General features: G+C 38.3%; 1 protein-coding gene across 6 annotated transcripts in view; it reads right to left on the bottom strand.

Annotated features, from left to right (window-relative positions):
* Nucleotides 1-27,493, bottom strand: part of HNF4G (hepatocyte nuclear factor 4 gamma) — a 276,933-nt gene that overhangs the window by 13,018 nt on the left and 236,422 nt on the right. For all 6 annotated transcript variants that reach the window (XM_039527147.1, XM_039527143.1, XM_039527146.1 and 3 more), the window contains 3 exons: nt 6,259-6,430; nt 4,631-4,725; nt 342-448 (listed from right to left, as the gene is read on the bottom strand). In XM_039527147.1, the coding sequence (XP_039383081.1) occupies nt 342-448; nt 4,631-4,725; nt 6,259-6,404 (348 nt within the window). In that variant the 5' untranslated portion in view covers nt 6,405-6,430. The remainder of the gene's footprint in view (nt 1-341; nt 449-4,630; nt 4,726-6,258; nt 6,431-27,493) is intronic.

Genomic DNA, 27,493 nt, shown 5'->3' with positions numbered 1-27,493 from the left:
CCTCAAGGACCAGACAGATTCCACTAACTGCTTCAGACAGTACTTAATTTGAAAGTAAGGGGATCATAAAGCAATATTAAGGAAGAAAACTGGGACATATTGTACCTAACACAAGATGAATTTTCTTAAGTGACCTTCTTTACTGGCTTCACCATCAGAAATAGATGTATGTTCTTTATTATTGATCCTTATATTAGGAAGAAGCAGTTGGATTGCATTTTTGGAAGCAGATAGAACGTTGGTCTCAATAATTATGCTTTATACAATGAAAAATAGGAACTATTTAACTATGAAAAAAAATCTAAAAGGATGTTAAATAACTTCATGGTGGATCACTATACCTGCCGAGAAAGAGCCTCAGCTTGTGACAATGTGTTAATAGAGGGAATGTTGCTGCCATCAAATGTGCTTCTTCTTGTGCTTATCCTGTCCCGTTCATTTTGCACAGCTAGAAAAGAATAATCATGTCATTTATTTGCTGGTAGGCAGTGTGGTTGAACATAATTTCAAAGGGCTGTTATATAACTATATGAATCACAAGGTATGACATCCAAAGAGGACCTTGAAGTTTCAGCTCTGAGAGAGTCATGAGAAAGAGTGACAAGCAATCTTGTACATTTCTTATTCATATAATATTGTTTGTCACTAAAATTATTCATTTCTAATTGTTGTTAGACACAGCATTTTTATGATTGGCTTTATTACAGTAGATTTGCATACTTTCTACTTTGAACGCAACAATACTCTGTAATTTGACTGGCTGGCCTCTCCTCCCTCCTTAATTAATGAAGCCTAATGATATAGAAATCCCAGTCCTGTTGAGTTAGGTGAAAGGGTTTACAGAACAATCACTGACAGAATGTCTGAGTCATAGAAATTCTGATACCTCTGCTCATGCTTTCCTGTGAGAAACACTGAAACAAGAGTGAATACTGAACTTAATCCATTAGTAAGGTAATTTTGAGCCTGTAATATTGGGCTCCTCCTTAGGGACATTCAATTCCTCCCACTTTATAGAACATTAACTAAGCAAAAATATTCCAAGCAGGTGGGTTGTGTCTCATGAGGCCTAAGAAAAGTGTATAAAGGGCTTTGGATAAGGAACCTTAATGAGCACAGACAGGGCTTATTAAGTAACAAGGCTTACTTTTTAATTCAGGAAAGAAGAGGATAAATAAAACTATCAATCAGATTTCTCAAAATCTCAATTGTATCCAAGGTTAGGCCAAGGAGAGAACAAGCATTGTGTTGATCAACATCTTTCTTTATTGCACTAGGAATCTCATCATCTTTTAAGAGTAGCAGTTTTATTTCCAATCATGTGTTTGTTATTTTGAGGGGGGGAAATCTGCATTACATTGGTTCAGTTGCAGCATGAAAGGCTTCAGTAAAATATTCTCTCTCTACACTGCACAATATCCTGTAGTTTCTATGATGAATGAACACACTTTATTCCAGAGGTACACTAGCTTTTTTGCCAAGGACATTTACTGATGGGCCTCATATTAAGTCATAATAAGAAATGTCTTGCAATGATAAACACTAAGTATTAAATGTTCATGTACAGATGAAACAAGAAACAGGATTTTTTTTTTAAGTGAAGGAACACAATGCCCATTCACTTAGTATTTCAAAAAGTAGAGTACTAAATACAAAATTAATTAAAATAATGTCAACATCACATGAGACCAGAAGAAGCAAGACACTGATGGTCAAATACTAAAATTAGATGTTAACATGCCACCTGCTGGCTGAGCATAGCACTACCAGTACTCCCTGCCTCAGTTTCCTTCCCCAAGATGGGTCTCCTCAGCATCCCCACACAAGTCTGTGTTGGAAGTGCGGCTTACCTCACCACCCTGTCCACAAATAAATATAACCCCTTCAATGGTAACAAAAGTCCAAACTAAAAAGTCCTAAACAAACCAAAACGGTTTCTCTGCCTTCCAGGGCTTCACTTCAGCCTGCCCTTTGGGCCCTGTTTTCAGCCTCTTTGTAAGCTACCTTTGAATCTTTCCCCACTCTACTATAGAGCACTCGGCAGCCCCCAAGGCTGGTTCCCCTGCAGTACCTAGCCTCCTGTAGATGCTGGCTCAGGGCCTTCCACAAGAGCCTTCCCACTCCCTGTGGTTCTAACACCCTGACAGATCTCTCTTAGTCCTTTTATAAGGCCCAGGTGTCCTTATTAAGGTATCACCTGGCTGTCCAGTCCTGCCCCCTCAGGCTGGGAAGCAGCAAATTAATTATAGCACAAGTATGACTGGCCCCATCTCCTCTTACAAGGGCCAGTCACTGGGTGACAGGGCCACTTGCAGAATCAAAGGGAAATACCTTTGCATTGCATATGTACAGGATTCAATGGGCTGAATTCGCCAGTCCAATAGAGCTTCTTTGCTTACTTAGGCTAAAGCATCCTTAAGCAGGCTGGAGATTCCAAGCAGAAAATTCCCTCTGTAGGGGAAATCTTTAATGGTGAAGGACTGGCATAGCCTCCATCAGCTGATTATCCCCACCTCTGGCATAATGAGGGGAAGGGGACATGTTGAGGGCAGGCTGGGGATGACTAAACTGATCTCTGCTCTGCTCTGCTCAATCCTCCTATGATGGGCGGGACCATATACCACCAGCACACACAGTGTCATTTAGAATAGGATCCCTCCAGTTCTGATTTATGCTGCGGTTGGGCAGTTCTGACTCAGCATAGCTCAGATGTAGTGGGCCAATATGTTTTATAGGAAAAATGGTGTAAAAATCGGTGAAAAAAGTTATGTACATTTTTTAATCTATTCATTTTATAAGGTTTGAGTGTCCTTGAAATTCTGCCTTTTGCAAAATGTTGAGGACCACAACAGACAATTCAACATTTTTCTTACAAAGATCCCACGGTATATTCAAAGCACTACTGATTTTAATGGTCTGAATGCTAGAGGCCAAGTTCTGCACCATTATACCTATGTAAATAGAGAGCAGCTTCACAGACTTAATGGAGTTATTTTAGATTTATGACTGTAAATAAGAGCAGAATTTCGCCACCTGACAGCAAGAAGAAAATACATTTAATCCTCTCCTATCTCTCGCCTACAAAAATGTTTGCCATTAGCAAAGCCAAAAACATATAAGACCACACAGTAAACCACTCTTACCCTAATAAGGTACTTGCAGAAGCATACTCTAAACCCACTTCACTACAGTAAAGTTACAGAGTCGTGCTGTGAACTGGCCTTATGATGGATAAAAAAAAAATGCCAAAAAAGGTTGTAAAACAGTTTCACCACAATAAACGTAAGTCTAGTAATGTGGGAACCACAAAAGGCTCCATTTTTAGCTGCTTATTTGAACATATACGGGATCCCAACCAAGCCATGTGCTCTTTTGTCCCTACACAATGATCCCTTCCCAACCAGGACCTGAGATAGACTCTCTCATGGCACTCCAAACTAGTATGTTTTTTCTTGCTAGTGTTGTCTTCTTGCAGTTGTTGGCTACCTTCACTTTGATACAAGGACCATTCACCTCTCCAGCTTGGAAACTGCACACAGGGTCACTGTACCCCATCAGTTCCTGGATGGTCCGTAAGGGACAATCCCACACTCCCATTACAGAGGAGAATAGCACTGAATTGCTCGCTGCTGCTGTCGCCAGAACTTTATTATCTGACTGACTCAATAAAAGCACAGAAACTGCAGCCACCCCATCTGAGAAAATGAGTCACAAAGAGCTTCTGTCAATCCTCTTGACCACATGGGGTAGACTCAGAGCCCATAATCAGTTCCACCTGACTTGTATGAGCAATAACAAGCAACCAACTTTGAAATGTGAAAATCTGGGCAGCAACATTTTTTTTGCAGTCAGTAAATTGCTTGAATTTCACTAACATTTCACAAACTTAAAGAGGTCTATTTTGAAAAAAAATGTTCTCGTAGTTTAGCCATCTGTTGTTAGAGCATATTTGGTATCTTAGGTGAACAAATATCATGAACTTTTAATTTATATCATTTTATCTCATTGAATAAGCAGAGTGTGTCTTTAATAATTGCAAAAATTTCCTGTCACCTTAAAGACCTCAAAACCAGAGAACTTCTTTCTCTCTCTCTCTCACACACACACACACACACCCCTTTTTCTGATTTATGCACCTCCAACATTTAAACTAAATTAAGGAGTTAGCAGATTGATACTGAAAAATATTACTAGAGGCAGTCACCAACCAAAACCCTGGACACAAATTTCATATCTTTATAACGAGTAGAACCAAAACTCCAAATCTGAATATTCCTGAATTTATGGATTCCAAACTCAGGTCTGATTTCAGATTTTCACAATGTTTGAAGTGTTGGGACTTTAAGCTAGGATTCACATACTATAAAAATAAATTTAATCTTTAAACTCAGTTCTGAATCTGTTAAGTTGTTATAGGCACAAAAAACTATAACTTCAAAATTTACTAACTTAAAAAAGTAAATGAAGTATATAATAGTAAAACCACTCTTCCTTTGTGATAGCACTGGAGTTATCTATTCATTGAGTTATTCTAATGTGATATTCTCTTAGTTTTAAACTAAGATTTAACACTCATTTAGATTAAGTGTTTATTTTTCTTTGTATGTCAAGTAATAAATCAATCTATTACCTTCTTTTTTCATTCCTGCTCGAAAACACTTTTTTAAACGACAGTATCTGCATTGATTCCTCTTGTCCTTGTCAACAACACATTGTCGGCTGAATCTATCAGATACAAGAAAGAGTAAATATATTAGAGCATTAATAAAGCACAGTCCTTATTAGCAAGAGGGACAACAATTAATGTGGGCTGTCAAAAACCATGTCTCAAACTATCAGCCTTTACCGATCTTTTTCTCGAAAAATGTTTTCCACCTGTACATCTGGCAAGAATAATTTCTTATAATGGGCAAGATATCATTAGTTTTTTCATCATCACAGCAAATATTTTGCATGAATAATAGTATTTAATAGTCAATATTTGGTTTAAATAAAAAAAAACCCATAATTTATGCCAGAAGCCTTAGGACACAAGACGTTGATAAAAAGGGCTTTAAACAAATTATAGCATGAGTAGCAGAGATCTCTGTATTCTGGAGAGGGGTTCTAGGCAGCCTTGTTGAGGATAGAGAAAGAAAGAAAAGAGTGCCAGAGAGCAGTCAGTAGTAAAGATCTGACAGCCCTTTAAAAAGAACAGTGGGGAACTATGATTAAAACAGGGAGCATAAAGACAATGAGGGGTCTGGAAGCAAATGTTTATTTGAGTCTGATGGTCCTCAAGACAGGACAAAATAATTTTGGAAAGCAATATTTGTAGAACAAGAACCAAGCTGCTGTCATTGCAAATGAAAACAGAAAATTTTGGTCCCAGAATTTCAAAAGTTCAAGACTGCTGGAAGGTGTAGTTCAACTAAGTACTGGGCAGACAACCACCCAAGTGGAGGTCAGAGGATGTCTCCCTATTAGTCTATATACATTAAAGGAAAGGTACGGTGTGATTAGAAGAACAGTAGAACACCATTTCTAGCAGCACAAAGCTCCTTACAGATAAGTTTTCTCTTGTATGTTCTTCGGATCAGGATTTAATGAGTCTTAAGCACTCTTTAGAAACTGTCTTTCATCAGAGAAAAACAAATGTTTAGTGAGAAATCTCCAAAATGTTGCTTATCACAAACCCAGCAAAAAAAATTTTTTTTTAGGAAATTCTCTATATGTTCACATACAAAAAATGGTGAACCAGTTCCTTAGCTGGTATAAATTAGTCTAGCACTAATGACTTTGATAGCTCTATTCCAATGTAATCCATCTGAGCATCTGTCCTGCTGTATTTCACTTGGTGCTGGTAACTGGAACAGTCAATACCAAAAAGTAATCGTGATAAAACTTGCCTCTAGTGGAGAATCAAGGTAGGTCATTCTAAAAGATACTATCTTAAAGGTGATTATCTAGATGCTTATTAAATACCTTGTAATATTTATTTTTATTGTTTTGCCTACACATCATTTAAATGTAACAAAGAGTTTCATAGCAATGAGTATGACTTTCCTCATGTGAGACAGGTAAACAGGGGTGTGCGTGTTGGCTGTAGACAATTCTTTTCAGTGATTTGTAGGAAAGTGATTTTTTTCCATTACATTAACAAACCAACAATCATACATTTTGTCCACTGTATTGTGTATTCAGTTTGAAAAAGAAAGAAAATATCCACTGTATTAATTACATATGAATTAAGGTCCCCAAGCTGAATATTTCGAATACCTGCAGGTATAGACATGACTCTTCCGTATGCTGCGTCTAAAGAAGCCCTTGCACCCATCACAACTGGAGGCACCATAATGTTTGCCAGTTGCTCTATCTCCACATATTGCACAAAGACCACTGACTCCATTGTCCGCAGTGTTCATGTTGAGTGGTTCTGCTGAAGAACTGTCTGATGAGGGACAAGAACAACATATGCAGTTATGGTTAAAACCTGAAACGAATACAACACCATGACTAATTTACACTCACATGGAGATTTAACTGGCCTTTTCGCTTTTAATTAGCATTTACCATTTAGAGATCATACAAAGACAGCATGTCTAATTACATCTGGTTGTTATTCTAATTAATCTTTTCAAACCCATCACATCTGGTTATCAGAATTTATGATGCTTATAACAAGAAACACTTTTTGTCCAAACTATTGCAGATTCAAAGAAGTGGTTTGAAAGTTAAAGTGTACATGAAATACCTAACTTTCTATTTGTGTGTAACTATTTAAATATCCTTGCTAACAGAAATCAGTAAGAGGGACATTGGTACAAAACAACATTTTTCAGTCAGTTGTAAAACATCCATAAATTAATTCACATGACATAGCAATAGTTGGCTATCATCATTGCTTTCCTGAAAAGAATCTCAGTTATTATTGGCACAGGTCTTTTTAAAAAAGTTCTGAATTAAATTTCATGAAAAAATTATTGGAGAGGGTTGGCATAGTGTTATTTCCATACAGGAAGAGTTTCATGCAATGTTGATGTAGACAAGTGGGTATCAAACTTTTTTACTGATGACCCCTTCACATCGCAAGCCTCTGAGTGTGATCCTCCTAATAAATTAAACACCCTCTTTAATATATTTAACACCATTATAAATGCTGGAGGCAAGCGGCACTTGGGGTGGAGGTTGACAGCTCACGAGCTGCCATGTAATGACCTTGTGACCCCGAGGGGTCCTGACCCCCAGTTTGAGAACCCCTGATGTAGAAATTCTGTGTGCACACAGACATGCCACCTGAAGTGGGAGGAGGGGAGGAATAGCTCAGTGGTTTGAGCATTAGCCTCCTAAACTTAGGGTTGTGAATTCAATCCCTGAGGGGGCCGCTTAGGAAACCTGGGCAAAATCAGTACTTGGTCCTGCTAGTGAAGGCAGGGGGCTAGACTCAATGACCTTTCAGGGTCCCTTCCAGATCTATGAGATAGGTATATCTCCATATATTATAATTTGAGACAGCTGAATACCAGAGAGAACTTGCAGATGTTCACTGTAATTCAGAACAGACATATGGTTTTACCACATTCATTCTCTTTTTATTCACTATTTGGGAGAAGTTTTTTGTTCAGATGAATATTTGCAAAATTGCTATTCTTTGTATATGTGTGTAGTTATACAAAAAGAAGATTCTCCTGTCTACATTTTCAATCATCCAGTCAAGAAGAAGAAACATTGTTATGTGAGTTCAACATTCAATCATATATCACAAATAGTTACAGAATACTTTATGAACAACCCATAGGATATTTTTTTAGCAAACTATTATTAATATTAATTATTTATATGATGGTAGCATCTACAGGCTCCAACTAAGACAGAAGCCCCATTGTGCTAGATACTGCACATACATCTAGTAAAATATAGACCCCATCCCAAAGAGCTTACATTCTAAATAGACAAATAGCCAAGAACACAAGCAAGGAAGCATTATTTCTATTGTATAGCCAGGGAATTGAGACAGAGAGATTAAGAGTGGAACTGAGCGGAGGTTGGAAGTTACAGTTTGCAAAGGATTTCAGGATTTCAGAATCTGGCTTTGTTCTGATTTGGAATGAAAAACAAATATGTCAAAATTCTCTGCAAGCCAAAATTAAACAAAATCATTTTGGGTCAATCAAAACATTTAGTTTATGCAAAATCAAAGTGTTTCATATCAATTTTGACTTTTTATTTTGTATCATAATGAGTAATGCAAAATTTTGGAAATGCTTTATTCCAAAGATGTTGAAATAATTAGTTTCAACGTTGTCAAAACTGTCTTCTGCCCCCCCTCCCCCCGGGCTTTCATCTGAAATAAAATTCTGGTGAAATCAACTCAATTTTGTGAAGCATTTCAATGTTGACAGAAGGGCATGTGCCAACAGAATGTGGCTCTGGTGAAGCGTCTATGACCAGCTCTGATTAAGATACTTGCTCAAGTTCACAGAGGAAATATACAGCAGAGCTGCGAATTGAAACCAGATCTCCTGAGTCCCCATCAGTGCATTATCCACAAGACCATTCTTTTAAACTGATTCTTACAGTTACTTAAAATAAGCTCATAAATGAATTGCAATCAGAATAAGACTACATTTAATAAATATGAATTAAAATTTGCCAACTAATAATTTTCACTGAATAATTCAACCACCTGTATTACTAATATAAACTTCCCTGGCCTAACTCTGTGTGTGTGTGTGTGTGTGTGTGTGTGTGTGTGTGTGTGTGTGTGTGTGTGTGTGTGTGTGTGTGTGTGTGTGTGCGCGCGCACCTTTAACAGATCCTTAAGAGTTATTTTAAGAAAAAATAATTAATTACCAAGAAAATCCCCCTTCTTAAACCAAGTAAGTGGAGAAACCATCTAAAGATCAAGTAACCATTTTTAAAGCCTCATAATCACTTAAGAGGAAATTTTTCTTTCATGTTATTTTTTCTTCTTCTAGGCAGAATCAGTAATTAAATCTACATTTCTGTTCACTAGTCTGGCTGCAAAGAAGTTGTAATGGAAACATCCAAAATCTAAACAAAAGTTTCAAGACACACCTATACAGGCCAACTTAAGCTCTATACTATATTTGTGAGATATGCAGAATGAACATTTTTCACATCAAAGACATTATATGGAACAAAATACAAATACAAATGAATTTTTCCACAAATGCTGAAATATTTGCACTGCCTTTTAAAAAACAAACTACAAACAGCAGCAATGGGTATATAGTTTTAGAATAGATAAAAATAATTGTTGTGCTAGTGCTAAATATGCTTTCTCTATCTTTAATGAATTTCAGTTCTAAATTTTAAAGTAATTACTTTAAATTAAAACATTCACTTTCAAAGACTAAAATTTCCTTTATGTCTGTAGTAGAATATTCAGTTATGGTAAAGTTAAATACAGCATGCTACATGTTTGAGGCAATATTTTAATGAATTGAATGTCACAAAAACCCATAGCATAACAACCCATATCATAAACAATTCTAACCTAAGTTAAAATGTTACACTCATCAAATACCAAGCGCCTCTCCCAGCTAAACATTAGCTTGTACAGAGTCAACGTGATTAAAAACTCCAGATTTTATATATATATGTGAAACAGAGAGAAAGACTGGATTACATTATACAAATAAAATATGAGCCCAATCAATTGGAAACTAGACAGCAAGAGCAAGGAGATCATTTTCTGCATAATCGGTAAAATTTCCCAAACTTCTGGATAATTTTGTTCTATCTATCATTTTAAATGTTATGTACAAAATCTACCTTCATGCCCAAACTGTCAATACTACTTATTCATTTGTTTTACAGTAAAAAAAAAAACTGCTGAAAGCACCCTTTTCTTCCTTTGATTAATTGACTGATGACAGTGGAGTTCAGTTATTTTCTTTAACATAAAAAAGTTATCATGTTATTAACTTAGATTTAGTGATGAAGTGTAAAAGAGCAGATCTGTTGCCATAACTCCCCCGCCCAAATGCTCTATTAATAAAACATTTAACTAGCACCTTACAGCATTACTTAGTTTTACTTTTTTTCTGTTAACCCATAGCTTGATTTTGCATCACTGAGCAGATGAGAACTCACCATTGCCATTATACAGAATCTGCATAGTTTCAAACTCCAAAGTAGTGTAAGTTGGATCTAAGACTTCACTGTAGTTTGCCATATCCATGTCCAATACTGGTTCCGACAGCCTCATCATTGAATGGGAAAACAGTAAACGAAAGCTTCTCAAGAGTACAAATGCAGAATGATGAGATCTACTCTGTTTTGCTAGCAATCAGTGATTGATAATCCAAAGTTAACTGTAAACGGTGTCACTTATGTGCAGCGATGGGAGGAGCTGTAAAACTGCTTCTGCATGCCATATTCTGCCTATATCTTTTTTTTCTTTTATGGTACACCAAAGCAATCCTTGTGATAATCTTGGAATGTTCCATAAACTAGTCTTATCAGGAGTCATATTGACTTGAATTTTCGAGGAAATTGAAAAGGGTGTCCAGCAGCTGATTCTGCTCATTTTAATAAAAAGGTGCCAAATGCTGTCCATTCCTGGATCCCTGCTACACAGCCTCTGTGAACATGGAAGGCCCTAAACACATGCAGAACCACAGGGGGTCTTCAGGCAGGAAGACCCCATACCTACATTCCCAATTGCTATCACAACCAATGTTCTGCACAAGTGGTAGTGAACTGACTGCATAGACATGTTATACCAAGAGACTATCTTAAAGGGAAGATTCCTTCTCAACCCCGATATAAAGCCACTTTATGCAGGTTTTGCAGAGAGGAAGGAGGGCAGCAGAATTTGGTCCATACACAAGCTGCTCTTAAATGCTGTTTTACAGGATTCCATACATTTATGATGATCCCAGGAGTTAATTATGGGAACCCACTCTTTGTACAATACAGTTACATTAAAGATTACCACCAGAGACCTGTAAAACTAACTAGCAGGTGTTTAATTAGCTACATTCAATGACTGGTTACATACTATCTATCACAAGTTGGCGCTGTAAGCATAGCCTGCGATCAGAGAACTATCCACCGCTGAGTGTGATGGACACTTAATTATAATGATGACTCAGCTATGGGAAATCAGGGAGAGGACTTCTTAAACAAATTGGGAACTCAGTCTAAGGGAGGCGACCCACAAAAGAGGAGCAAGGGGAGTTCCCTTCTGGGAAGGGACTGGGAAAGTCAGGCATGATGAGACCCACAGAGAGCAGGTTAGGCTCCTGTGGCAAAGGGCTCTAAAAAAAGGGCCTGTAAGGAAAAAGGAGGGTCCCTGAGGAAAGCTGCCAGAGTCCCTAACATGGGGAAGTACAATAGAACCTCAGGATTATGAACACCAGAGTTATGAACTAACTGGTCAGCCACACACCTCATGCTGAACTGGAAGTATGCGATCAGGCAGCAGAGATAAAAAAAAAAGAAAAAGAAAAAAAATGCTGTACAGTACAGTGCTGTGTTAAATTTAAACGACTAAAAAAAAGGTTAAGTTAAAAAAAAATCTTTGACAAGGTAAGGAAACTGTTTCTGTGCTTGTTTCATTTAAATTAAGATGGTTACAAGCAACATTTTTCTTCTGCATAGTAAAGTTTCAAAGCTGTATTAAGTCAATGTCCAGTTGTAAACTTTTGAAAGAACAACCATAATGCTTTGTTCAGAGTTATACATATTTCAGGGTTACGAACCCATTGCCGAAGGGTTCGTAACTCTAAGGTTCTATTGTAGAGGGAAAACCCTGCTGGGAGGAACCAACATAGGGGAACACTCTACAGGGACCAGGAGAGGGGATCAAGAAGCAGATAACTTCAGCGTGGCCCAAGATGGGCGGAAGAATCAATTGTTTAGATGTTTATTTGGAATTTCAGATGGACTTTTTGTTATCCTGGCAGAGGATTGAACCTTTAGGTGACCTGGCCAGAGGGTGAAGCCATGGAAAACTCAAACACATACAGGCTAATGGGGCCATTGAAATGGCTACTCAGGGTACAAGAGGTGAAGTTTCCTGCAACAGCACAACCTGATGCCAGAGACACTACAGCAGTATGATCTACCATTCACAATATAACAATGTTTATTTGAATGAAAAGCTATTTGGAGGTGGCTGTTCTTGCAAAAATAGCCACCAAACAATTCCTTTAAAAGCCCCTTTAATTACAACAGCATATAAAAACAATAGGGGAGAGGAAATGCCACCATCTCCAGTGGAAAAAACCAACAAGCAAGGGAGGAGAACTCCAGGAGGAACCTTTCAAAACATCCTCAAAATTCATCCATCCAACCCCAAAATCCTATGGATATACCAGAGGCACTGGTCCATTCACACAGAGCCCTGTGTCTCCTCAGGCAAAGGTATAACACAAGGCAATGCCTGCAAGTTGAAACGAGACAAATTCAGACTGGAAATAAGGCATAAGTTTTAACAGTCAGGGCCATTAACCACTGGAACAATTTACCAAGGGTCATGGCAGATTCTCCATCAGTAGCATTTTTTAAATCAAGATTGGATATTTTTCTAAAAGATATGCTATAGGAATTACTTTGGGGAAATTCTATGGCTTGTTCTCTACAGGAGCTCAGATTAGAGGATCACAATGGTCCCTTCTGGCTAAGGAATCCATGAATCCTCCTGTCTGTATCCCAGCAAGCATGGCTCCATTGGAGCCACATTGCAGGGTATCCCACAGAGCAGCATGCCTCTTGAACCCATTTTCATAGGGGTTCCCGTAGAGATGTTTTCCTACTTATACAGATTCTCTGCATTATTTGGCAGAGGTGCACCATGCATGTCCTCTATCGTCCCAGCACTTCCTCTTCTTCATCTTGTTACATGGATCCTGGAGCTTGCTGAGAGATCTGTATTTTCTTAGGAATGGCAGGGAAAGTGAAACAGCATAGCAGAAACAACTGATCCTATCATATCAGAAATTTTTGCATAGGAACATTCCATATCAAACATCTAAACTATTAGCTTGACTCAGAAGACAGCCAGTGCAGCCAGATCTTTAGAAAAAGGCACAAGAACCCACAGTGGAAAAGTATGGAATAATTTGCCCAAAGTGGAAAAATTTTCCCCCCAACGAGCAGTTAGTGGCTGCATTATTCCCTGAAGCAACTTCTCTGTTAGATGGACCATATGTGGCTCTCTTCAGACCAGTAACCTGCCATAGATGGGACAGTACCAAAAAAAAAAAAAAAAAAGGCTGGTCCTTGATTCTCAGAAGCTGATAATACCTATTTTCCTCAACCCAAGACCATGCTGCAATGTGTGAGTGCCCTGTACTACATAGTGTTGCCAGGCCAATCCAGTTGCATTATGTAGTCTGTAGGGGCCTGATACAAAGCTTATCAAAGCCAGAGGGAGCCTATTAACTTCAGTAGTCCTTGAATCAGGCCTTTTGAGCACAAGCAAAACAAAGCTTCATTGCATCTATCGGACAAACTATATAATGTGGTGCCTTTTATTTGACTTCTCCCACTTTCACTCAAGAATCCATATGACTTTCTGAACTCCACGAACCAGAAGAGAAGACTATTATGATATCTGGGAATTCTACCAAATTCTTGGGTTTGGGATCCCAGGCATTAAAATGTTATGTGTCTAGAAACATGAAAGACCTTCTCTCCTAAGGGTCAGATTTTTAAAGGCATTTAGGTGCATATAGATACAGGTAAGTGCTTTTGAAAATCCCAGTAGGCACCTAGGTGCCTAACTTCCATTGAAATTTCCTATCTGTATCTGCAAGTACTTAAATACCTTAAAAAATTAGGCCCTACGAAAACTGTTCTATATTTCTGATATGGTACACAGATTTCTGCCTTTAACCATCCTTACTTTTCCAACAAAGCCTAACTTTTTAAATAGCAGATATAGGATTATCTTCAAAGATTTGGAGGGGAAAAAATCTGTAGCTGAAATACCACATTTGTTTAGCAAAATTCTTTGAATTGTTTTCATCATGCACTAAAATCATCTGATGTTTTCTAAGCTTTTCAATTTGAAAGTGATTTTCAATAGCTGTAATTTTGCAGTGGGATAATTGCTAATAATCTAATTATGCACCAAACTGGTAGAATAAACATGCTACTTTAAATAGTACATAAAGGTTTGAATGTTAACTAAAATGATTTTTCAGTTCTGACACCTAAACTTTTGAGAAGATTATAAATGAAGATGTGATATTTCTATAAATGGCCACTAGCTTTTTCAAACAACATTTTAAATTGCCCAAGAATCAAAAAAGGATACAACACTAAGCAAGTTTTTGGCCATACAATAATTGTATACAGCTAGATTACATGCTCAGAGCCCCAGGCTTACAAGACGTGGGTACACGCTTAACTTTAAAGTGGGGAGGGAAAAGAATCCTACTCCTCCACTTCTATCAGAATGGCAGGAGTCATAAGAACAGAACGGCCATACTGGGTCAGATCAAAGTATCTAGTATCCAGTCTTCTGACAGTGGCCAATGCCAAGTGCCCCAGAGGGAATGAACAGAACAGGTAATCATCAAGTGAACCATCCTCTGTCATCCTTTCCCAACTACTGGAAAGCAGAGGCTAGGAACATCATCCCTGCCCATCCTGGTTAATAGCCATTGATGGACTTATCTTCCATTAACTTATCTAGTTCTTTTTTGATCTCTGTTATAGTCTTGGTCTTCATAATGTCCTCTGACAAAGAGTTCCATGGGTTTACTGTGCATAGGGTTAAGAAATACTTCCTTTTATTTGTTTTAAACCTGCTGCCAATTAATTTCACTTGGTGACCCCTAGTTCTTGTGTTATGAGCAGGAGTAAATAACACTTCCTTATTTACTTTCTCCACACTCCAGTCACGATTTTATAGATCTCTTTCATATTCCCCCTTAGTCGTCTCTTTTCCAAGCTGAAAAGTCCCAGTCTTATTAATCTTTCTTTGTACCTCATATGGAAGCTGTTCCACATCCCTAATCATTTTTGTTGCCCTTTTCTGTACCTTTTCCAATTCCAATATATATATTTGGATGGGGCAACCACATCTGCACACAGTATTCAAGATGTGGGCGTACCATGGATTTATATAGAGGCAATCTGATATTTTCTGTCTTATCTATCTCTTTCCTAATGATTCCCAACTTTCTGTTCACTTTTTTGACTGCTGCTGCCATTGACTGGGTATTTCAGAGAACTATCCACAGTGACTCCAAAATCTCTTTCTTAAGTGGTAACAGCTAATTTAAACACCATCATTTTATACACCTCTACCTCGATATAATGCGACCCGATTTAACACGAATTAGGATATAATGCGGTAAAGCAGTGCTCCAGGGGAACGGGGCTGCGCACTCCAGTGGATCAAAGCAAGTTCAATATAATGTGGTTTCACCTATACCGCAGTAAGATTTTTTGGCTCCCGAGGACAGCGTTATATTGGGGTAGAGGTGTATGTATAATTGGGATTATGTTTTTCAATGTGCATTACTTTGCATTGCAAACATGACATTGTCCAACATGACATCTGTTATTGAAGCCTCAGGTCTGCACATCCAGCTGGTGCATTTGTCCTCTTCAAGGAGAATTGTCAGTATCTCTCTGTACCTGAAGACCCTGCTCCTTCTATGCTCACTCTCTCTCCCATAATCCCCCTCACAGGCTGGGGCACAGGGAACACTTCTTGAACAGAGCTCTACAAGATGAAAGATGTATAAAATGACCAGACCCTGCCTTCCCCAGCAGAATCTCATCCATTTTGGTTCATCAGAGTCTTCATGGACTACAAAGGAGCAGGAAGCACTTGATTCTTTGTAGTGATGACATTTTAAACCCCATTAAATATATTCCTTTTATATAAAAAAAAAAGTACAGCCCAAAGTAGGGCCGTTATTTTTATAGTGTCCTTTTTTATGTTTTTGTTGACATAAATTACAATAAATTAAGTCATATATTCGTGAAATTTTACATAAATGTGGATTTAGGCATTTAGGAGAGACATGACCTTTACAGTCAAGATACAATTAGGGCTAAATTATTCTCCCATCCAAGGTTCATATATTCGTACATGGGATCAATGCAAGCTAGCATTAATTCTACCCTGTTTCTTGTAATTTGACTAGTTTCATCAGATAATCTGGATGTGATTCTGGGAGCTTTGCCTGATTAAGGAGAGGAATTTATAATGGAGCCTCCTTTGTCATTTGCTAGAACTCAGCTGTCCACCCTGGGTTAAGTGATAAAGTGTTTTAAAAAATAGCATAGTATATATCTGGTTGAAATTATGGGGTGAGATTCCATATTCACATTGAATAGCACTTTAGGCCTCAAAGTTACACTACTTAAATGTCTAAAATTAAGTATGAGCATAAATCTTTACAGGATGAAGACCTCACTATGTAAGTAGCCCTACTGATCTGGAGGGAAAGGAAAGATTAACTCCACTGGGGCTACTTGCAGAGAAAGGCACTACTCATTGTCAGAAACAGTGACAAAACCTGACCATGGTGTAATCCCAAACACTATCAAAACAACCAAAATTGACTCAAATTATTCACTCAGAAAGAACTTTGAGGGTTTTTTTTAGTGTAGTTGCAATACTACAGTTGTTAATTTTTCAGCCATAGAAAATGACTAGATTTTGTCACAGACAATTAATACAATCTAATATTGTGAATACAAAAATGTGAAAAGGGAATCACTCTGTTTTGGGCTAGCTTCAAATATGGACCTGGAACCAAAGGTGCTGAGGATCAATGCATAGCTCCAGATAGATTTCAACCTTCAATCCACTGTCAGTCCAAGCTTTATAAAGTTTACTAGCATTCAGACCCAGGCACAGTGATATTCTTTTCACATTATTAGACACCTGTATTGTTTTTCAAATTCTTTATGACCTTGCAACTTGTAGCCTGAGATGCTCTTTCACATTCTGAGCTAAGTCATGTACCTCTGACAGCAGGGAAATACTAGCCTCAGATAAGCAGAAGTTTAAAAATGGCATGACTAGCCCAGCTAAAAAATGTTCCTTTGAGATGTTTACTTTGATTCTGTAAACCAGAGTAAGAAATGCGATTTTAAAAAAAAACCTGCATAATTCTGAAGGAAGAAAAAGAAGGTACATTTAAAAAAAAATCTGAACTCATTATCAACTGATACAGGCACTAGCAGAAAGCAATCCTATCTTATCTGTAAGACTATTAAGCCTCTTAATTGTCCTTCTGCCTGTATTAGATTTAATCATTCTTTCCAGTTATGGTGTAAAATAGAACACAAGCTAATAAAATCAAGGTTATTTCAAATCAAACACAATTGATAGTGAAAGCATGTCTTTAGAAGCTGATGTTGGAAAAGTGCATATACGATTATATCCTCTTGTATGCTTACTCCAGATTGACAAAGTTAGATCTCTAAAATAGTGTCAGTTCTGGGGCTCGCTTGTGATTTATCCATTTGCTGTAAGTCAGAGGCAGAGAGTCACAGTCTCCCTCCCACTGGGCCCCGCTGCTATGGAGAAGGAATAAACTGCACTGGGTCTACACCCGATGCCTCATGTCTGCCAATGCTGCGGCACACCTCTGTTGCCTGGTGTGTTGGTGGGGATGGATGCTTCACTCTGCCCCTTTCCATTCACATGTGTGAGGGGTGAGACACAGTGATTCTGCATAGCCTGCTTTCCCCCAGTGCTGTGAGCAGCTTTATGCACGTCTTGTGCAGCCATGTAAGTGGGGCCACAAACTTGTTCTAAAATAATATATTAATTCAGTGAAAGATGCCGGATCACAGTGACTCTATTTATCTGCCTAACAGTTACTGTACAGAAAGCAGCAGCGCAAATTTCCCCGCCCCACCAGTGTGTCTCAACCCTGTCTTGGAGGGACAGCCCAAGCAGATGTAGGAGAGAGTAGTCCAGTGTTTTGCCCATGCAACTATTTGCCTCTCAGCTGAAAGACAACAGGGTGCTAGTTAATGGTGGTTGGTAATGTGGACACTTGCCCACTAGGAACGGGATTCAAATCACCAGCTCATTTTACCTAGGGAAACAGCCAAGGAGATAATGTCTTTTGGTCACAACTGACCTGGGCTATATTAAGAGAGGTGACATAGCAGTGAAAGACTCTACATCTCATGACCCATCTTCCCATGGATAACTCAGCTTCCTTATTGCTGTGTGTTTTGCAATAAATGGATACAGCACAGGACCTTCATCATGGGTGTCACAGTGCCACTTTGCCAGCATTTCAGTTCCAATTACAATGTTTAGGGAGAGTGTTTCCATCAAGGTTAAGCATCTTGCATGTGCCAACACACACATTCAACAGGCATAAAAACTAACAATGTGTGAAATTCCACACCAGTAGGGCCACCTACTGTAAAGAAAAATAGGAATCTGTGCCTCATTTTAAGCCCATTTTAGAATGGAACTGTAAATACGAGGCTGTTACCACCCATTTATTAACTTCAAATCTGGCCTCAGGACTTGTACCTCAAACATAGTCATCATAACATGATACTGTTTTATAATAAAATAGTGAGAAAATCAATTAGCCACTTCGGAACCCAATGAGGAGCAACGGGTTCATGTTTATGACAATGAGAGTGATACCTCTAGATACCAGCAATCCACCAGCACTGAAGGCACAGGAAGGCTGCAACTCCCAATTTCCGGCCACGTTTTGTAATGGGGACCTATATTTAGCATGTGTTGAACCAAGACCATAGATGCTATTTCTGAACTTTGGTGACTGAAATCTAGATTTGTGGCTCAGGTCCACCCCTAATAATTACATAATTAATCAAAGGGAAAAAGACTGGGTAGAAAATTATTAATTTGTACTACATATTAGGGTTGAGTGTGTAGCACCCTGATTTGATGCAGAGTTACAACCTGTTTTGTAATTAATAATTCAAATATCAAAAGGTGACTCTTAGGTCTTAAACGAACTGTACATCCAAGACATTACAGTATTAAATTTATTAGATTTGTGCAAAATAAATGTATTTCTTGTGCATGAAACTACTATAAGGACTTCTGTTTTATGGCAGGAAAATGTCCACAGGCTTCTCTCTGTTCTGAAACATTACTGAAAATCTGCAACACTACAATGCAAAAATAAATGTTCCAGAGCCAAACAAGGACAAGGCTGGCTTCTGAACTGGTTAATGTTAAAAGAATTTGCAAACCAATTTGTGACTCATGGGATTAAATACGGAACTGCTCCCACTAAACTGATCTAAGGTAGTAAAAACAATGCAAGCTTCTCTATATAGTACCACCACTAGCTTAGTTTAGAGAGCATACAAGAACAGACGTATCCCATTTCATGCTGTATCTTAATTGTGAATTTGTCCTAAAAGTTGGGGGGGGGGCGGGGGAGTTAAAAGAAAAAAAACACCAAAAATCAGAGCTAGTCACTGAATTTAATGAAATATTTTCACAGTTCACCTATTAGGCTAGGCTGTAAGATTAGCTGTAGCAACCATGCCAGGTGAAACATAAGTACAAATCGTTGTGGGAAATAAATCTATGCTGAGCCTGTTTCCATTACATACATTTTTAGACACTTAGACCACCCTCATGCATTCTGCAAATGCTAGACTCTTGCAGGTGTTGAACTTACTCCTATTTTCATCAGAACCGGTGATTCATTACATAAAGCTCTACTGTATCACATGATAAAAATAAATAACTGTTAATGCAGTACGATGAGCCTTTTCGTTTTTAAGGTAACTGGGAACAGACTAACGTTGCATGTTTCTTAACTAGACACCGAAATTGTCTTCACATTTCTACCTTTGGCTTAATGAAAAATCCATTTTTGAGCTCTTTCAGCTGTAACCTCCACAGTCATTAGTAAAAATCTCTGGAAACCAAAGAATCTGTATGACCTCTGTTAAATCACATTTTGTTAACCCTTTGGAGATTGCAGACAAGCCCTACTGAGCACTAATGTGGCTGACAGTCTGGAAAATGTTGCCAGCTAAGTTCAGGGAATGGTAATATATGTGGGTTCCATGAGATTTTTCAAAACTGACTATGAGATTTGGCCACACAATGCCCTTTAATTTCATTTTACAATTTTCAACTGATGCCAGCTGAGGGGCTAGTCCTATGTGTAGTTGAGAGACCACATTAAAAGAATATGATCCAGGTTTTTATGCTCCAAAGAATTTTCTGGCCAGATCTGGATAGATACAACATATTCTAAAAGTGTAAAAGTTTTAGAAATTTTATACCAAATTGTTGATTATCTTGTTACTGTTTGTGACTGACCTAGAGTTTTGGCAACAGCAGTATATAATAGTAACATTATATAGATATATATGGAAAATGTTACACCCTCTAGGTAAGGTCAAGATAAACAAAGCTATCTGTTTTACCTGATTTTATTGATCACTTACACACACAAAGCAGTACATAGAATGTCTGTTAAGCAACAACTTGAAAAGTACAAGTCATGTTTTGGACTGCATGACCTTTTTGGCTGCTATCTTGCTGGAGTTTTCTAAACGTTTGAATCATTCATGATTATGGACTGTTTTGGTTTTCACCCAAAGTTCTATAGAAGCCAAAACTGTGAAAATAAACCCTTTTGCTGCTGCTCATTCACTGACCCATATGCTCTCCTACCTTCGTCAACCCTTCATTGAAATCAGTTGACTGTTAAGAGTGAACCAGTTACATTCTATAGTCTAGCAGTTGCCTGAATCTCTCTAGAACACTTGGCATTGTAACACTGCCTGCTGTTGGACAATACACTTGTGTGGCTTTTTTTAATTCCCCAGAAACTTCTTTTCCACAGTACCAAGATGTGCAGTAATATAACTATCTGTATTTAAGATGAAAAGGTAGGAGTGATGTCTCTACTATCTCCATGGTAAGGACTGGTCAGAGGCATCCCCTGACTACCTACCATAGTCTTGGAAGTTTTTCTTGGAGGTAAGCGGGGGGAGGTATTATTTCTTTATCACCCTCATGTTTCAGTGACTCTCTTCAGTCAAAAAGATTCAGTCAACTCCCACCAGAGCCTATTACTGCACACCCTGCTTTAGCAAGAGGGGAACAGACAGGGGTGCAAGGTGCTCTCTCTTTCCCAGGGCTAACAGAACCTGCTAGTAAGGGACCAAGCTCAATATTCAAACCCTTTATATTACCACTTGACAACAGGTTAAGCTCCAGTGTCATACTCTCCTCAAATTTTAACCCAATTCATCACTAAGCACATTACCATTTCTTCAGAGTGCACAGAACACCAGACATTTCCTTTGGAAATTTATGTAAAGTATTTACTACAACATTGTTTGCAGCATTAGCACATCCTTTTGTGTTTCACTTAGCAGCTAGATTATATACTATGAATCAAATTATCCCTTAAATGTTTATATCACCATAAAGATAGGAATAGGTTCTCTTGAATATAATGGAAGGTGGATCATTATTGCATTGACTACACCATGATCTGATGAGCTCAGCAACCAGCACTCAATGAGATATTAACATTTTAAGTCTGTGACAAGAAGGGAATGTGAGGGATTGGGAGAGAGAGAATTCCAGTTAACTGTTGAAACTGAGAAACTTTTACCTGAGAATACTCATCTCCATCGCAGTAAATGGGGCAGGACAGGACAGGCAAGACAAGCTTGACAATGCCCACACCAGGGGTCTCTCTGTGAAGGGAGGACATAGCCATCTGATGACAGCATCCTGTCCATCCCACTCACATGGTCCATATGGGGAGTGGGGAGAAGCAAGGGGAGGCAGGACATAAGTCTTCTCCTCCTACCGCTGCTCACAGGTCGGTCTGGTGGAGGTGACTGATAACTGGTTCCCTCTTCCCTTTCCCCCTATTTGTAAGGCCATCTCAGGTATGTGGCTGCCATTGCAGGCATTTGCAGCTCCCACCATACACACACCTTATCCTACCCAATAAGTTCTAATAGTTTTTAGGACTGGGTTTCCAGATTGCTGTAGGACTGGACAGATCACTTTTTATGGGGGTCAGGAAGAAATTTTCCCCTCTGGATGAGATTAGCTGTGTGTGTGTGTCCCTGTCTCATCAGTTCACCGAGGCCAGGTTTGTTAGGACAAAAAGGATACCAACATTTGGGAATTGAATGGTACTAAAAACAAAACAAAAACAAACACCTGGACGGAGGAGGTAAGCATCAGGATAAACGAAGATACTGCTGTTGTCACAATTTGTAGCCTGTCTCCACAGCAGGCAAGAGTGATTTTAGGGGGTCAGCTCCTTGGGTAATACTAAAAGGCAGCTGGCATAGCTGCCTCTTCCATAGATTGACCACATACCCCTCAATTATATCTACATTTCTCTTTATGCATGCTGTGAAAGGCTATTGGATTCAGCAGTGGGGCTTAACCCTGTGTATGGGTATGGGAGGATTAGACTGAATGAACTGATCTGTCTTGTCCTAGAGGCCGTCTCACCTTAAGCAGGTTAACCTTGCCCTAGACCCAATTGATTTGTCCATCCCTCACCCCAGTAGTGGTTAATGTTAGTAAAGTTGCACCCTGACACTTCATTCTATCTTGTGTCTTCATTCTCATGTGTATCCTGATCAATCATAAATTTGCTAACCCTATCTATTGAGCCAGGCACTGGTAGATAATTATAGATTGGAGGGGAGGGGCCCTTAGAGGAACTTGATTATATTTCCCTTTACATTTGATAATAGACAACAGTTTATGTATGTCTTGGTATATAATATTAAAATACCTGCCCTTTAACATCTTTGTTTTTATGTAATCCATAAAGTATTTTCTGTCTGGAAGTGGCCAAGGAGTTTGTGCGTGATATAATTTTGCAGTGAGCCGGGGATAGATTGCTGAGTTATAGTTAAATGACATGTGATTGGTGAGTTTGTTAATTATTTGCTTAGATCAAGTAACTTATTCTTTTCTGATACACATTGAAAAAATTAATCAGAGACTCACTCTAGAGAGTAGAGTGAAAAGAGGGGAGAGTTCAAAAGCAAGATTAAAAACAACTACATCATGGTATTTATAAGCAAGATAAAAAATCCTAGTTTAAGAATATCTAGGTAATTAGTAGTTTGATAATAATCCTTCTCAGCAGGCTTTTACTCATATCAGCTCATAAACAAAGTTTTATATACATGGCTAGATAACATTTACATGCATCTTATCCACATTTACCTTGAGAAAAACAATGTAAGAATGTAATATCATAATGGGACACATTTTCCTTTTTTCACCATAGATAAGTAAAAGAACTTGCTTTTGCTCGACAAAACAAAACAGATCTAAAAAGGTGAAAGCAGGGAAAGGTGGTTTTATTAGCCTTTCTAGATGCTTTCTTTCCTGTGTAATAAATCAATCATATCAAGTTGTATGATTTCTGTAATCATCCTTTGCAAAATGTGTTAAAATCTGTTTAAAGTAATGTTCCAAAACAAATTCAATAGAATTCTATTCAATGTTAGTAACTATATAACTCTGGGTCTTATAGGACAGTCAGCTTAAGTCACTGAATAGTCAACAGGATCCATTAGTTCCAGTTACTCTGCTTAAAATTTTTAAATTTTAACTAGTGCCTAAACTGACGCATCACATTCTTGCTTAAAGAATTTAATCTCACCACTGACCACTTAACTCTTACAAAGACCAACTGAAGTGCAGTTGTCAATCATTTCAGAGCTTGTCCTTAGCTGGATAACTTCTCTTAGTTTTTTTATTATCAAGAAGATTAATAATGAGAAGCTTACAGTATTACTCAGACTATAAGTGAAAGTACTGTAAAGGAATAGAAAATTCAGAAGTTTCTCACTTGAACAAAGGAACAACATGAAAGCAGGATGGAATCCAGGCATAAATTTCATAAATGTTTAGGACTAGATTTTCAAAACCATCCAGTAGTTTCCATGTAAGCACCCTAAATAAGTGCCCATATTTTCAAAAGAGCTCATTTCCCAAGTTAGGCAGGTAAATACAGTGGCCTGATTTTCAAAAGAGTGCTGAACCAAGCAGCTTCCAGTGCAATGAGAGCTCAGCATTTTTGAAAATCTGGCTCTTAAAGCACTGCAGTTCTCCCTAAGTAGTAAATGCACTATTGCCATCCCCAAATGTTCAAAAATCATAAATCAGGCTCCAAAGTACCAGGAGATCAAAACCAATTAATAGTCATAGAAAATGTACATTATTTACCCATAGCTAATATATATGTAACAAAGTAATTTTTGTTTTCATCAGACATGTAACCTCATCAAATCTATATCCTCTTCAATGTTCAGAGAAATCCTGTTACCTTTAATGGATGTTATGCATGCACTTAGAAAGAACAGAACCTATAATGCTCAACTTTACATTGTAAATCTTTAGAAATCTCAATATGCATTTAAATTTAGCTGATCCCAATAAACAACATTAATGTTCATTTTAGTTAGTTCAAAATCAGCAAAAAAGTTTCTCTTTAAATGTTGGTGGGGATGTGTTAGAAATTAAGATGACCTACATGACAGATTAATAAACCACAGGCTGAGAAATCTCACACTGAGCTACAAGCCTGGGAACTTCACTGATGTGGAAACTGTGGTGAGAACAGCGGAGCAGAGAAATTAACCAAAATCTACTCAGGGGAAATATGTCAAAGCTTCACTGTGACAATAAAAGAGTCAAACATAGTGTTAATCACTGAGTTACTATCTATGTTCATGCTTAAATAGCCAGTGGTGAAGGCAAACAGGTCAATTCTCCCCTAGATGGAACATGTCACCCTTCTGTCTGGTATGATGTTTTGGACAATAGAAAGGGACACATCCAGATGTTGGCATCTGGTCATACGCCATCTAAGATACTCATGTGGCCCCCATTACCACAGTGAGGGAGGGATAGCTCAGTGGGTTGAGCATTGGCCTTCTAAACCCAGGATTGTGAACTCAATCCTTGAGGGGGCCATCTGGGGCAACAAAAAACTGTCAGGGACAGTACTTGGTCCTGCTAGTGAAGGCAGGGGACTGGACTCAATGACCTTTCAAGGTCCCTTCGAGCTCTATGAGATAGGTATATTTCCATATTTATTTGAGGACCTCACAATCTTTATTCTAATACCAATGTGCAGTAGGGAAGAACAATGATCCTTATATTAGGGATTAGAACTAAGGCACAGAGAGATAAAGTGTCTTGCCCAAAGCCACATAAGAAGTCTATGGCAGAGCATGGACTTGAAGCCTTGTCTCCTGAGTCCCAGGCTAGTGAACATCCTGCCTCAGTTTTCCTTGAATACTTCCTAACTGACAATATATGCTCTGCCTAAAGACACTTGCTCCAAAAAACTTGAGCTTTGGAAAAAGAGTTTGCCTAACAAACATGGTTCTTCAGTTCAACCAAAAGTGGACACAGTGTCAAGTAATTTGTAATAAAAATCAGAGAGTGACGTCTCAGAATAAGTTTAATAAAAACCCAAGAGAAGCAAGATGATGCACATCAGCAGTTACAATAAGAGACGGGATATACACAGACTGAAATGTGGACACAGTGACATATGTATTTAACAGGACCAGTTTTCATCTAGAAAATAAAGCTATCCTGTTAAATGTACCTTCCATCTGTAGCAAAGGGGGAAAAAAATCAAACATAGCTAGTTTAAAGTGCCTCTGGCTGGACACCCAAAAACTGTAGCACCCTACATTTTGGCAACTTTTGAAACTGTGGCTGTACAGATGTACGAGTAATCTATGCTGTATAGAAGCCACACAGTTAAAGAGAAGGGGCTGGTGTAAGCTGTATTCTCAGTCCACTAGCTGCCTTCTTAACTATTTCTAACTAAAAATTATGATTTCCTCTGAATAACAAACCCCAGCTTTAACCTGACATTTGAGCAAGTATCCATTGTAACATAACACATCAAGGGCATTTACTTCTGTAAATGCACAGGCATTTAAATACTCCAGATCTGTTTTGGGGGGATTGTAAAATATCCTACTTTGAAAAAAAAACTGTATGTTTTAACTCTCAATAATAAGAAAAGGAGCACAGGCAAGAATGGTCTAATCAGCAAGAACAGCAAAACTAATTTGTTTGCTTAGCAATCAGGAAGAGATGAGTGAGTAGGGTCTGAGTGCAAGAAAACTGAGATCATTGAGCCTAGTTAGGTGAAAGGAGGGTCACTAATGGGTGGGTTAGTTCATGCTGATGTTTTATTACAAAACCAACATACTAATCATCCAAATAGTCTTAGAAGCTGGAGCTAGACAGAGGGACAGAGAGAGCAGGGACAGTAGGATTTTCTTCTTTTCTTATGTTTTTTTTTTTTGTTTTGGACATAGTACAGACAATTTGGAGGGGGCACCATGACGTGTTTTATAAATTAAGAAATACTGAAGCTAGCGCCAGTCTAGATTTGGCTTATCTAATTGGTTTTGTAATACATAGTTGAAAGGCAGGTTTTGCTCTCAACAAACTGTGACATGACTGCTGGTTTTGGTGACCCTTCCACCATCACAGAAATGTAGCCTGCAGAAAGAATTAAATAAAAATATGCCACTTTGGTGGTTATTCAGAGGCTGACTGCAAGAAAAAGTTAAAACTAATCTAAGGGCAATTTCTAAATTATTCTTATTAAATATTTACATTATGTTCGGCCCCAATCCGGATCAAAACAGATCTTGGAACAGAAGTTATAAGAAGACACGAAGACACAATCCCTACCATGTAGAGCTTAAAGTCTGATGAAGTGTATAAAGTCTGAGAAATATTTTTGTTTGTTACTAAAGAAAGCAGTAAAGAGATAGTCGGGTGGCGCTGAGGGATGCCCAGGCTCCTCCTACTTGTTGGCTTGATGCTGAATGGAAGGAGAAAATGACAGCCTTTAAAGTAACTGTAAAAGTCAGGTTGGCATGCTGTATTATGTCACAGGCATATAAAATAAGTTATTCATTTGACATGGCATGTGGAGTGTATGTTTTCCTCAGGATCCCAAAGTAAAACCCAATCAAAAAGAAGAGATCTGAAACTGCATTTTAGTTTTTAGAGACTGAAGATAGTATTCAAGCAGTCTCTTTTGGAGTTCCAAGCACCTATCATGACTCCTACATCTTGAATGGACCCAAAAGTTGGTGTTCACCAACCTGGAATCCACAAATCTTCTGTGTCCAGCTAAATCAAGTGTTCATGGCAAAAAAATAGACAGCTAATAACATGTTAGATTTGTATTAAACAGTGATAACGGATGTAGAATTTTTCTGCTTCGATATGGCACTGTGGTTGTGGATGATGCATTAACTCTTTGCTAGGATCCTGTTTTGTCTCTAAAAATCATGCCATTCTAACCCGCTCCAGATTATGGCTCCACTGGCTATTTGTGAAAACTTTCCAAGCATATGCACGTAAGATATGTAAATTATCAGGATGGTCCAGATTTGGACGGACTGTCCTGGGTCTCAGATAGTTTTAATCTTTCACTAATTCTTCTGTGTGTGCCTCACACAGCCACCACAACTTACCCACCAACTCATGCCTGTC

Source organism: Mauremys reevesii, linkage group 2 (genome assembly GCF_016161935.1).
Source record: "Mauremys reevesii isolate NIE-2019 linkage group 2, ASM1616193v1, whole genome shotgun sequence".
In the NCBI taxonomy this organism is placed as follows: Eukaryota; Metazoa; Chordata; order Testudines; family Geoemydidae; genus Mauremys; species Mauremys reevesii.
This window is presented reverse-complemented; position numbering and strand designations above follow the sequence as displayed.